Genomic DNA, 14,398 nt, shown 5'->3' with positions numbered 1-14,398 from the left:
GCAGACTGGGCAGTGATAGAGAGACACATAATAAATAAAATACTATCGACAAAAAAGCCAGGTCCTTGGTAGGTTTCTGGCTTTCAATGGATTTTTTTCAGTGTGGGAGGTAGAGATTTCCAGATTTTGGCTGCTGCAACAGAAAAAGATCATTTCCTGTAGCTCACTGATCTGTCTTTGAAGACCGCAAGAGGAATTGATTCCATGGGTGCAGTGAATGCATGGGTGAATACCACCCACATTTGTGGTAAAAAAACTGGGATTATATAGTACTTCTCTCTATGTACAATTGACATGGCTTTAAATATGATCTCGCTTATGAAGCCCATTGTAAGAGTGGAACCCATCATGGAACTGCCATCATTCTGCTTACAGATGAAGGAGGTCATTGTGTCTCATGGTTCCAATAGATTTAGAGAGAGGTGGGTATTGGAGGATCTTGTTGCTGAAGTAGGCACCCAAGAACACACACGTAGTGTTACTACAGAAAAATAATTCCTTTACTACAACTGCCCAAAATGGCATCCATCCACACAAACATACATAACAGGCCATGAACAGGTGTTGACTCTTAAGCCCAACCATAAAGCAAATGTCAAAGTAGCTTTAATCAGACCACACTGAAAAGGAAGCTATCAATAACAGGACGGTCACAATGGAATCGCATTACTAACAAAATACATATAAGACCACACCTAACCCTGAGAATTTCCTAAAAATCAAAACAAGAAGAGATATGCTGTTCCTAAGGAGTCCTACAGGTCAATGTGTGTAAAGAGAGCACTGGAGTGCTAATGAAGGTCGGAGAAAATCTTTTCTCCTTTCAGAAAAAGACCCTCACGCACCCAGCTAGCTAGGTATCTTGCAGCATCACTGGGTCTGCTCTTTATCGGGTCGGTGCTGCAATACCCGATTGGTGCCCGTAATGGGGCCTTCTTGGCGGAGATCTTTTTTCTTAGCCGTTGGGTGCGGTGCATGTACGGGCCCTCGTGAGTGTAGATGTGTGAATGTGGAATGTGTAAAATCTAAAACAGGAGTTAGTGATCCACCCAAAATGATTTTAATGACTGTGGTCACTATCCTGATTAAAACCAAAAGAAAGACGCGCACGCCTGCTCTAAGGTTGTAGGGTTGTGCGCTAAAACTCATGCCAACATGTTTCTTGCCTAGTGTCAGTTTGGCAGCAATTCTTCAGGACCTATTATTGATCATTCTACACTTTTTGGTGGTGGTCTGTTAGTTCAACAATTTTAGTGACCACCCATACACGACCCTAAAAAGTGGTACCTGTTGATCAACAAAAAGATCTCTGCCAAGAAGGCCCCATCATGGGCGCCGATCGGGTATTGCAGCGCCGACCCGATAAGGAGCAGACCCAGTGATGAAGCAAGAGACCTAGCTGGCTGAGTGTGTGAGGGTCTTTTTCTGAAAGGAGAAAAGATTTTCTCTGACCTTCATTAGCACTCCAGTGCTCTCTTTACACACATTGACCTGCAGGACTCATTAGGAACAGCATACCTCTTCTTGTTTTGGTTTCCTTGGGCCTGCATGCTAGTCCTATTAACTGGCCCCTAGACCCCCGTGTTTCAATTGCCTAAAAATGGCAGAGAAGATTAGGTATAAAATGTAGAAACTTATACTTTATCGTCTATAGGCCTCTGGTGTACCAACCTCAAGAGATCTAGGCGTTCTGTACCTATACATCAATGTTAAGTATACAAATAATAGAATTCATGCAAAATACGTGAAATGCAGAAATACTCACTGAGGTTGCATGATATTCGGCTTCTCATAATTAACGCTGAAAAGAGAAAGATGCAAGAGAAGGGTTAAAGCTGCAGTTCTGAAGTGGTCAGCAGCTGGGCTACCATCACAATGTCATTAATGTTTTTATCCATGTTGTAACTTAGTGTAAAAAGACTGTATTGCTCAAGTTTCCAATGCGACACAACTTAAAGAAACGATATAGCGGTGGTAGTAAAAGGGACTGTAGAGCAGCTGTAGAAGTAAGTGTACTCCAGGCCCGGGTTCGCTGGCAGAAACATGCAGAGTAAAATAGACGTTATTGGGAGGGTACGCACTTGGTACTGAAAGCAGTCAGCAGTGATGGGTTAAATTCAAGAACACGGACAGACTCATACAGAAACTAGTTATAGTGGGGACAATGTACAGTGTTTGGGTTACTGCCCTTTACTACCATTTTTGCATAATACAGGAGCACCACATTACTCCACAGAAGTTACCACCAACAAATGGGCGGTGAGAATAATGTGCGTGAAAATCTATCTCAAGCTGCTGATCCACATATGTTACTGAATTTTTGTCTGCTGGGATGCTAAATTTAGCGCTAATAAAATCAAATCTAGAGGTATTAATATATATCCCAATTAATTAAATACCTAATTGGAATTAGTACACAATTGAACATTGGGGCGTGTTACTATGTAGCACTCAAACAGCCACCATCAGGATCCTGAGAAAGGTGATGTTAAAGCCCTGGTTGTGCTCACCCAAACGTCCAGGTGCACAAGTTGTGTTATTTTACCTCAATGTGCCTAAAACTATCCTTCACATTTCTCGAAGTACTCTCTTTCCCTTCAGACTTCTGGTCTGGCTGTGGATACGTTTGGATTCATCTTTCTGGTAGTTTTTTTTTCTTAACAAACTTTATTGCACAGCCTTAAACGGTGCACCGGCAATATAACATACATCATGGCATGTGCATTTTGTTTTTTGTTGAAACATTTCCATTACATATATTCTCTCACAGAATGTTATACAATAGAGTGCGATACATGAATCCACAGGATATAGGTTGATCGTATGTTCGGTCAATATCACTTGCCTGAATATCACGCAGGTATTGCCAATGACAGTTAGAAGTGATATGCAAGTAAACTAGTACCATTCCCAGAACAACCCTGTGCCCACCCCCCTCCCTTCCTCCTGGTCCGCATCTCTATGTTGCGTCCTGTATTCCAGTCCTGTATATCTATCTAGGATCTCCAGGATCCTGTTGTTGGTGCCGCAGTGTCTGGACAGCAGGGGAACCTCAAGCAGTTAATTAATTAATTTGTGTCGCATCTGTCGAGGCCATATGGGTGCACTATAGTGTAGGTGTGATTGTTCCTGGTGTAAGATCTAAATGTCGAAACTCTTCGAGCATACGGTCCCAGTCTAATGAGATTGGGTGTTTTCTGAGCCCTCTCGCCTCCTCACATCTAATAGCTGCATTCTCAGCTCCACACCATCACACCACCTCATCCTGCCATAATGTTAATGGAGGGCAGCGGGGAGATTTCCATCTCATGGTAATCCCTTTTATAGCTAAGATGCGAGCTAAATCAAGAAAGCGCAACTGCACTTTAAGGGCGCTGTTTCCTTTGCGCAGCCCTAGTAAACATTCTACAGCATTGTCGTGAATAGTCAACTGTGTGACCTCCTCCAGTGCCCTTCGGATTTTGCCCCAGTGAACGCCGATACGGGGGCAGACCCACAACATGTGAAGGAATCCTGCCGCCTCAGCCCCACATCGAGGGCAACTATTCTGGGCCTCAGGGAGCATATGCTGGATCATCCTCGGGGTTAAGTATGATCTATGTAACACCACAGTTTGTATGAATTCCAGGTGGGCATTCCGGGACACCCTTTTGGGATGATCCAAAATACTCGTCCATGCCTTATCTGTTATGGCCACGCCCGTGTCATCCACCCATTTAGCCCTGAGAGTAGTGAGTGTAGTAGAGACCTGTGCCCTAATGCCAGCATACATCCCCTTCACTAGGTGTCCTCCCCTACCCATGTAGTAAAGTAGGTGAACTAGTTTGTGTTAAGGCTGTTCAGTGCGCTGTGGGGCCCATGTCTCCTTAGTGTAATGTGCTACAGAAGCATATAATAAGTAATGATGATCTGTCGTGATGTGACTGTGGTCTGCACAAACATATCATGGATCATAAGGGTGCTGTCCCAAAAAAGCGATCCCACCTCCTCCCAATCGCGTAGTCTCACCCGAGTCAGTCTCCCATCTGGTTACGGTATACCTAATAGTGGGATGTTGCAGGCATATGGGACTGCTCCCGAAGTGTACTGGATAGTCTTTTTCCAACATTGAAGGGCAGTCTTTAGCAGAGGGGGACCCCGAGGCGGGGGTTTGCCTTTAGGGATTAGGAATCTGTGTAGTGTCCCGCTTTCCAATTCCCTGGGACCATATCTATTTTCCTGCAGGTTCCTACCGTCCAAAAGGATAACCATTGAAGTTGGCAAGCATAATAGTAGGCCCTGAAGTCTGGGACTCCCAATCCTCCTTTGTGAGGTTTTAACTGTAATTTCTGGAGGCTTATCCTACACCTACCCTTCCCCCATATTAACTCTAGTAGAAGCACGTCCAGCGTTCGGAATACCGCCTTTGGACCTATCAGGGGTAGATTAACAAAAAAGTATAATAGACGGGGAAGCATCACCATTTTGGAAATGGCAATCCGACCCATTGCCGACAATGGGAGAGAATTCCAAAAAGATATACTTGATCGTATGGCAGCGATTGCTCTCATAAGGTTACCATCTAGTTGATCAGTTTGTGTCCTATATACTCGAATCCCTAGGTATTTAAAAGTGTTGTGCGCAACAGGTAAGCTATAAGTGCCAAATGCGAACGCATCAGAACGCGGTCCCGCTATGAAGTAGAAGGCATTTGACTTACCTTCGTTTATGGCTTGCCCCGAGACCCGCTCGAAGGCAGAGAATATGCTGGGAAGGGGTTCCGTGCTGGCTGACATATTGCGTAAGTAAATAAGGATGTCATCCGCATAAATCGAAATTAAGTGCGCTGTACCATCCAGCAGAATCCACAACCTGTCAGCTGACTGCCGCAGCGCAATCTCTAGGGGTTTAAGCGCCAAGACGAATTGAATGGGGGAGAGCGGGCATCCTTGACGTGTACCCCTATAAATGCTATATGCGCGGGAGATACTTTTACCGGTACGTGCTCCGGCGGTGTAATCAGTGTAGAGCAAACGCATCCAGTGGAGGTATCCAGCAGGAAGCTCGAATCGACTCAAGGCTGTAAACATATATTCCCAAGTTATAGAATCGAAGGCCTGCCGGAGACCTAACGCTATGCAGCACGCATCAACATAGTCTGGCGGTGTAGCTGCCATGAAATGATGCAGTCGTTGGATGTTTAGGGAGGTACTACGGGCCGGGAGGAATCCACATTGGTACCTGTGTATAAGGGCATTTAGGGTGGGTAGAATGCGGTTGGCATAAGTATCTTGTATTTGGTCGCTAGGAGAGATAGAGGCCTGTAAATAGATAAATCAGTGTCATCTCATCCCGGTTTAAGGAGGGAAACAACCAGAGCTTGCATGGTAGAGTGTGGGAGGTGCACAATTTCTAAGGCTGTCCTGTATAATTCCTCCAATTTAGGAACTAGAATGTTAGAGTAGGTGGCATAAAATTCTATGAGCAAGACATCAAGCCCGGGAGATTTGTTCTGATTGAAGCCTTTGATTGCCACTCTTATTTCCATTTGTGTAATGGGGCCTGAGAGTTCCTTCTTAGATAGTCGGGAATAGCAGGTCTCTTAAGAACTCCTCCAATAGCGCACCTTCATTGTGAGTGGGGGGCCGCATAGAGTCCGCTAAGGTAGCTACAACAGTCTCATTAATCTCATTCTGCGTATGTATCATGTCCCCGGTAGGGGACACAATGCTGGTGATCATAGGCATGTCAGGGTTATCCCTCAGGATCCTAGCCAATACCGTGCCAGACTTGTCAGCTTCTACGTGCTTCCATTGGCTCGATAATCTATTACTCTGAGATCCTCCAGTACTTCAGCATGTCGCTTCCTGCGAGGACTCCCGTTTGACTGGGTCTAATGCAGCCCCCCTGCTCCAGAACCGCCATCTGGGCTTCAATCTCTATAAGACGTTTATGTGTTTCATGTCTAGCCCCCACAGTAGCCCCAATCACCGAACCCCGTACTACCACCTTGAGCGCCTCCCAATCTACGGGAATAGAAGAGGCTGTGTTCCAGTTTTCAGCAAAATAATTTGTGATGGTCATGGACAGAGTTGCACGGAACAGGGTATCTTCCAAAAGCTGAGTCCACATTTTCCAAGTGGGGACTTGGGTGGGGAGCCTACCCCATGTGAGTGTGATTTCTAAAGGGTTGTGGTCGGGGAAGGTCATAGCTAAATAGGTGGAGTGGTGAATTTGTGTGAGTAGTGTACGGGACCCCAGAAACCTGTCAATCCTGGTGTGGAGCTGTTAGACCGGTGAATAGAAGGAGTATTCTCTATGTGTAGGGTGTAAAAATCGCCAGATATCCGTCAGACTCCAACCGCTCAGCCAGGTGTTAAGGATATCTGCTTGTTTGCGTGTGCCATCACCATGCAATGGTGGATGTGATCTGTCCAAGTCCATGTCAAGGACTGTGCTGAAATCCCCTTCTAGGAGCCAGGGAAATTAATCCCACCCCTCTAGAGCCATGCTCAATCATTGGGAAAAAAATTCTTGATCAAAGTTCGGGGCATAGATGCTCCCTAACACTATCTGTAGCCCGTCTAACGTACCCTTCAGTAGTATGTATCTGCCTTGATCATCTACTCGACGATCTAATTCTGTAAAGAGAACCCCATGCCAAATCCATAATGCCACCCCACATGCAAAAGCCGAGTAGTTGGTGGAGAAGACTTGCCCCCACCATTTTTTGCGATTCTTTAAGGCTTCAGAGGCAGTGAGGTGACATTCTTGAATGAAAACAATATGGGCCTTCCGTCTGAGTAAATAGGCATGGACGCTATGCCGTTTATGAACTGCCCCCAGGCCGCATACATTCCAAGTCAACAGGTTATAAGAACCCAACGTAGTAATAGTATTGGGCATAATTGAACAAGGTGGACGGGACTTGCCTCAACTCGGAGTCCAGTAGTGCTTGCAGACCAGGAGTACCCTTTCCCCATCAAACCAACAATACACGGCACAGCCATGGAACTGTGCTGGGCCAAACAATTAACAATAACATTTCTAAACAATTCTATTGTGCGTTCGCATTGTGGGGGGATGGCATCACCAGCCATAACAGTAGCGGTCAACTCTCGAACTCCAGCAGCTCGGCAGCACCGGGGGGATAAAATGATTAATAACTGAATATCCGTTGTCGCCTAATGGGGGGAGGAAGAAAGGCCCCTCCTTAGGAGCATACCTGCAAGCGGTGGGCTCCATCCCATGCAAGGGTCAATTATCAGTAGCAGTACTAGGCCGGAGTCCAGCTATATAAACATTGGGGAGGAACAATACCTCAGGACAAGTCATAATCACATGTGTGGTTCTAATTTTCGACACATCGCATACAAGGACGTAAGACCAAAAAGGATACAAATACGTTGTATAGTTCTGCCACAGTCTATGTATGATTCTTTCCATCTTGTTCTGACGAGTCGATGTATTGGCCATCTTCCGTTACTATTAGACCATCCCCGGTTTGGGGTGTAACAGGGAGGAATAAGGTGATACTATGTTCAGAGTCCGACTGAACGGTATTACGGTCTTCTGAGTGTGATAGGATCTTGGCGGAATCTTCCCTGAAGGATCCAGCTAATGCTAGCGCCTCTGCTCTCCCCGTCTATCTCTGATCACATGTTGGGCCCACCTTCCCGGAACCGGATTTGCCTGCTGCGCTGCGTACCACTTCTTTGTGATTGCTTGAGTCCACATCGGGAGGAGGCAGATTGTCTGTCCTGGCTGGATTCCACGTCCATCACCTCTAGCCATTCCTCCGCATCCGATGGGCTGTCGAAGAAATATGTCTTCTGATCGTGGATGATCTTCAATCTTGCCGGGAAGAGGAGCGCGTATTTGAGTTGGGCCTCTCGCAGTTTCTACTTAACCGTTTGATAGGAGGCCCGCTGACATTGCACTAACATAGTATAGTCAGGATAGAGAGAGATTTTCTGGTTCTCAAATTGAATATGTTGTTTTTCCCTCGCTTTTTGCAGGAGTACATCCCGATCTCTATAATTAAGTATTTTTACAATTAGCAGTCTGGGGGGCGCTCCAGTAGGAATACTGTGTGCCCTCTCCACACAGAAATACAGAGAGAGACCGTCCTGGGCCACATAGTCTCGGAACCAAGTCTCCATATAATCTGCCGGTTTCGTACCTTTGCTGCGTTCCGGTTAGCCAATCATGCGTATGTTATTGGGTTGATTTCTTCCCTCTGCGTCCTCCACTTGTTCCTGCAATCCGGTCACTTGCTGCTGCAACTGTGTAATTTGTGTATCATGTTCTGCAAGTTTAGGCTCAAGGGCAGACAGTCTTCTCTTCTGATCTTGGACGGTATCAGCGAGTTTCCGATGGTCCACTCAGAGTAGAGTGAGGCCTGTCGTGAGTGACCCAATCTGCTGCTCTATCTCCCTATGAGAGTCTCTGACTTCCTTCAGAATCAGGTCAAGCTTGTCCGGGGCTGGTGTACCCAACTCAGAGGATGAGGCGCCAGGCGATGGGGGTCGAGTTGTGGCCCCGTTTGTTTCTTGTGACCCCCCTGTAGTCATGTGAGTATCTTGCACCTTCCCTTTAAGTCGTCCCATACTAGTTGTCAAGAGGTAATGGGTGGTGTCAGTACGTGAGGGGCAACAACAGCAAAGAAGACACAGGCCACGCAGTCCCAATCCAATGACACCAACCTGCCAATGGGATCTCTGAGGGTGGAATTGGAGATTTGCTGTTCAGAACTGCCCTCCGTTCCACAGTCGTGGTTAAGATTAAAATGAAATATTTTAATACTAGTATTTTTTTTCCAAACTTTCCTACCTATAAATAATTCTTGCTTGCCTCCTTTATGTATCTATATACTTTCAATGTAATTATGGATCTATATATTTATCACTTTCTTCTAATTTAGCATTTCCAATGCACTACCGTATTTCTCAGCCTATACTTCGCTCAATATATCTTCTAGCCCAACCTTCTGACCCATCTCAAACTTCTTCTACTACTCCTTCCAATGCACTACCCTATCTCTCATCCTATACATCTATCAATATATCCTGTACCTCCACTCTCTCATTTATCCCAAACCCCATACCACTACTATGATTGCCAAAATAACCCTTTCTAGACTCTCTCCTACACTACCCCTCCTTTCATCATCTGACACCTCTTTTACTATACCGATCCCTTAAAACAAACCTTTCTAAACTCTTCCCTCTGAGTCATCCCCTCCAAAACTCCTTTTTACTTATCCAAAAGCCTCCTCCTAAAAAAAATAAACCTTCACTCTTTTATTCCTCCACCATCCTTTTCAATCGAAATGAACAGACTAACATGTTCACTTCTCAAATTCCATATTAAACTATACTAATACACTACCCAAATAACTGAATAACATATCCGCTACTCGAATTACTTCATATTTTTTTACTATACTAATTTTCAACAGTAATCCTTTATGGGTTCCGGAGTGGCGTGCTACTCGCCAGAAAAGCGCTTCAACACCCATCAGGGGTAACAAGTGCTATATGAATGCAAATCTTTCTTCCCTTTTTATCCCTCCGCTATCCTTCTCACTCCAAGTAACTGACTAATATCTTCCACTGAAATTACTTCATATTTCACCATATTAATTCACCACAAATCCTTTGTAGGTTTCCTGAATAGCGTGCGTCAACAAGCGCTATATAAATACAAACCTTTGTCCTCCTCTATCCTTCTGCTATCATTCCAAATCCAATTAAGTGACTAACAAATCCACCACTTAAAATGTACTTGCATGTTTCACTATACTAATTCAACACTAATCCTCTATGGGTCCCGAAGTAGCGTGCTAGTCTCCGAATAAAGCGCTCCGACACCTCGTCAGGGGTAGTAAGCTCTATATAAATGCAATTACAATACAATACAATACCTTTTGTCTCTAAGGTTGGCGGCTGTAGTTGATGATAATGGCAGGCCCAAAGGTCAAGGGGGGGTTCAGTCAGGCAATTAACCCCCTATGTGCAGACCCACCCAGAAACTGTTTGTAGTACTTCGCCAGTCCACCCACTCAAGCTAGTATCCTCAGGAGGTGGCAGCATCAGGGGCCAGTGAGACTCCGGGCAGCAACCCCACGCTCCATAGAGTTGGGCCACCCCTGTACTGTTCGGTCCAACTTCTAATTCGTGGCTACACCTTCACTGAGCTCAGCTATAGCATGTATAGGCAGGTGTGTTACACAATTTATGGCCCCCAAGCGACACGGTCCTCGCAGCCTGGGTAATGCATCCAATAGGAATGGGGGGATGTTTCGGGAGGTTGGTTTTTCTCCTTGGGGGGCCCCCCGGCCAATTCCGTCCTCTTAGACCAGTGTGAGTTGAGCGGCGGTGGGGGGGTGAGAGGGAAAAAATGTCACCAGATTTCACACAAGTCTGCCCAGCAGGAGTGGGCACCCCCCACCACACTCCACCCGCCGATGTGTTCCAGAGGGGGCAGTCTCAGGATATTACAGGCCTCCCCTCGGCAATTCTGCTCCCTGCTGGGGCCAGCTGCCAGTCTCAGCAGCTCCCCCGACGCCACAAGGCCAGCTGCAGATCGCCTCCTCACCGTTTCTGGCAGTCGTCTTCCCCTGCAGGCAGCTCTGCGCCGGTGAGCCGGTCTCGCCGACACACCCTCCGATCTAATCCCTCCACAGCGCCGGCTCCAGTTGCCCGGTGTCAAAGCCTTTCGGGGCCACAGCCCTCCGCAAAGTGCCCAGGGTGCAGCCTTCCACCTCCTGTGAACCCTCAGGTAAGGCCGCGCGTCTCACACTCTCTCTCCGCCTGATATGGCGGCTGATTGCCGTTGCGTCCCCTGAGTGCCTAGGGAGTCACAGAGCACCACCGGAGGCCGCGGCGGCAGCCCCCCTGATTTGCGGGCAATGTTGGTCACCCCCCTGGCGGTAAAGCGCAGGATATATTCCCCAGGGTCCGGAGCTTCACCGGATTGTGTCCGCCATCTTAGGGGGTTAGCCACGCCCCCATCTTTCTGGTAATTGACAGAACCACTACCTGGTGGTGGTGGGACTATGGCCAAGACAAATGGGACAGCTGGTAATAAAGCAATTATTCTGTTTATACATACATGCATTATTTGTCTTCTTTTGTGGTCTAAATATTCCCCCCTATTCCTTTTAGAATCGATTACATTGGTATGTTTTGATCAAGCGTTTGGCTAGAGTTGCAGACTAACACCATCTGTACCTGGCATTGGATACAGTGGTCAGTGAGATCCTTTTGCTACTTGCAGTTTATATGTTAAAATCCTAACAAAGAACAGTGAGCTATTAACTTTCATCTAAGAGCTGCATACAAACCAGAAGGTATAAACTAGAGTGTTATGGTTTTTTCCCTAAGCCTTTGATTATCCTAATGTTGCAAAAAGTGTTATTTTTGATACAAATCAATAATGATTTTTAAAGAGAACCCCCAATCATGGAACTTAGTTTTAAATTCTGAGTTTGTGTTTCTCCAGGCCAGTCACTATTAAACTATACTGTTTACTAGTAGGGTTATCATGTGACTCCTACACCTTGTAGTCCTTTGTCTTATGTAACATTTCCTATACAGTCATTTACACACGTAAAATTGATTGTCTCTGTGTATATTGCTGACGACAGAAACTCCATGGCTCGGAAACAAATGGCTCGTGCTTCCACTTTTAAGCATTTTTGGGACATTCTGTGATTAAAATAAATTCACAAAGTGGAATATGTTTCTAATGTCAATAGCTCATATTAATCGTTAAATAATCATGTGCATCCATTGGTTGAATTACATAACATAATAAGCTGTAACTGGTCAGTAAAATGCCACACAAATACTAAAGATTGGGATATTTTGCGCATCCTGGCCACACCTCTAACTCCGCCCACTGATCCAATCATCCGGTTATTCCCGACCATTTATCACGTGATTCCGCTGAAGAGCAGGAGCATAGAATATTGTATCACAGAATAGAAATAGTACATGGAAACTTAATCGTAAAGCTCACCTTGGTAAATCAGGAACATGTTGTACATCGAGGGAGTTGCAGTTCAGTTCTCGTCTATCTTCCTGGGTAGGATGCCTTTCAACAAAAGTTGAGTTTAGTATCTCAGAAGTGACTTCTTCACTTTACATTTCAGCAGACTGATTTAATTATATAATATTTGATTTTTTCATTTAATATGTATGGAATCAGATTTACACTGAACTCTCTATTTAGGAATTAGTTGTTTATTGCTCCCTTTAAATCTATAGATTGAGCAGAATGTACTCAACAGGCAACTTTGTATTATATTCCAGTAATACAAATGAGGATTTTTGGTCACATAATAAATTACGAGACTAAAGGACTAATGGTTTGTAAATGTCACTTGAGACAGTAACAGCTTTGATGAACCATAATACATGTAGCCGTTTATGTACTGTTTATACCACATATTTAGGGGGTCATTACGTTCCGCCATCGAGGTGGTTATTGGGACCACTCGCCTGTATGGCCGCGGTACCGCACATTAAATTCCAATGCGACCGCCACCGTGGCGATCTCTTCTGTACTTCTGTGCTGCTGCCTTGCCAGTATGGAAGCACAAGGAGACAAGAGTAATGACCCAGTTCACGCTATGTCTCACCATGAAAACAGAGGCAGGCTGCTGAAGAAGCAACCCTGCTGGGCACTAACGTTCATAATCATCTGCTCAGCCCCCCAACTTCCTTAACAAAGATGAAGGTCTGGGTGTATTAGATTCTTGGAAGATAGTCCATCCCCGTCAATGTTCTATTTTGGTATGCGTGAGTTGGCACTAGAGTGTGGGAAGAGTGAGAAGAATTGCTGGCTCTCAGAGTGTTTGAAGGGTTATGGCTACCACAGATACATTAATAAGGCGCATGATGAAAGGGTCAAACTGGGAGGCTGTTTGCATGGCTGGCTAAGCCGGACAGGAAGCACTCCCAGATTCTGTACATGGAGGACGCTGCTGGGAACCTGATCTCTAGATAAGCAGGATTAACACAGTCTTTAGGGAATACTAGACACAATTATGTGCCTTACAGGGTGTACTAAATATGCAAGTGATACATGATTATGATATAATGGGTTCTTCTTGTCCAATCACACTCATCAATTGTGACTTTAAAATCTACTCTAAAATCCTTGCATCCAGACTGTCCTCCAAAATTGAACATCTAGTCTCTAAGTGGCATCATGGTTTCATCCCTAAAAAAGGCACTACCGATCATATTCGGCGGACCATCACCTTATTTGACGCAGCACAGATTACAGGGGACCGGATGGCGCTAATTCTACTTGATGTCGAAAAGGCATTTGATCGTGTCTCCTGGCAAGTCCTTTGGTGCGTCATGGGGTGGATGAACTTTGGACCTAAGGCTATGTAAGTCTTATATATTAGCCCTATAGCCAGGATTTCAATAAATGGGCAACTAATGGAGCAGATTAAAATTTTATGCAGGACTCAGCAGGGTTGTCCCTGCTCCCCACTGCTCTTTGCCATTTATATGGATCCCTTTATTAAAAAACTTGAAAATAACCCAGAAGTCCAGGCTATAAGTAGATTAGGGTTTGAAACTAAAATCATGGCAAATGCTTACGACCTCCCCTTGGTAACTCTGGACCCTGAAAAGGCTATTTTAGCTACAGAACGTGAGGCTCAAGGATTTGGGCAGATCTCAGGGTATGCACTCAATAAAGGCAAAACGCAGATCATCCTAAACAAGGAAATCAAATGGACAGATAGCAGAGTTGTCCATAGGGCTAAGTACTTAGGTGTCAACATCGTGGCTCATACCGATTTAATCGTTAGTGAAAATATGATTCCTTTAGCAACAGGAACTAAAAAAGCACTTAATCGGTTAAATAATCTCCACCTGACCATAGTGAGCCAATGTAATGTGCTCAAGATGATTTGTTTTCCTAAACTTCTTTATTTTTTTAGAGCCACCCCCCTTGAATTTACTACGGTAATGTTGCAGAAATTTGAACAGCTTTACTCTCAATTTATCTTGGCATGCACTCAGCCTAGGAGATCGCTTAAGTTTCAATCCCTTCCACGCGAAAGAGGAGGCTGGGCGCTCCCAAATCTGAGTTTGTATTACTGAGCCACGATCCAGCAGAACTGCACTATACTGCTGCAAGAGCAACCTTTTATTGTAACAACAGAGCTCCCATTTCCCTTTGAGCTAGTGCTCAGGGCTGAGGCCTGGGTCTGCCAGTGGTGGCAGGTCCAATTTGGGTATTATAAGAGGGTCAGGTTTAAGACCCTGATGGGTACCTTTACGGCCTTTTCTGAGGGACACAAGCTCCTAGGTTTAGGGAGATTGAATCACTATACCCCTATCAATAAAAATTCCAATTTACCTGCAATCTTTGGGACAGCATACCTTCAACA

General features: G+C 45.3%; 1 protein-coding gene across 1 annotated transcript in view; it reads right to left on the bottom strand.

Annotated features, from left to right (window-relative positions):
- LOC144770345 (histo-blood group ABO system transferase 1-like) overlaps nucleotides 1-14,398 on the bottom strand; it is a 530,416-nt gene that overhangs the window by 43,792 nt on the left and 472,226 nt on the right. Inside the window, exons 6-7 of the mRNA XM_078654804.1 lie at nucleotides 12,004-12,078; nucleotides 1,766-1,801 (exon numbers count right to left, since the gene is read on the bottom strand). Of these exons, the coding sequence (XP_078510930.1) occupies nucleotides 1,766-1,801; nucleotides 12,004-12,078 (111 nt within the window). The remainder of the gene's footprint in view (nucleotides 1-1,765; nucleotides 1,802-12,003; nucleotides 12,079-14,398) is intronic.

This window comes from Lissotriton helveticus, chromosome 7 (assembly GCF_964261635.1).
Source record: "Lissotriton helveticus chromosome 7, aLisHel1.1, whole genome shotgun sequence".
In the NCBI taxonomy this organism is placed as follows: Eukaryota; Metazoa; Chordata; class Amphibia; order Caudata; family Salamandridae; genus Lissotriton; species Lissotriton helveticus.
This window is presented reverse-complemented; position numbering and strand designations above follow the sequence as displayed.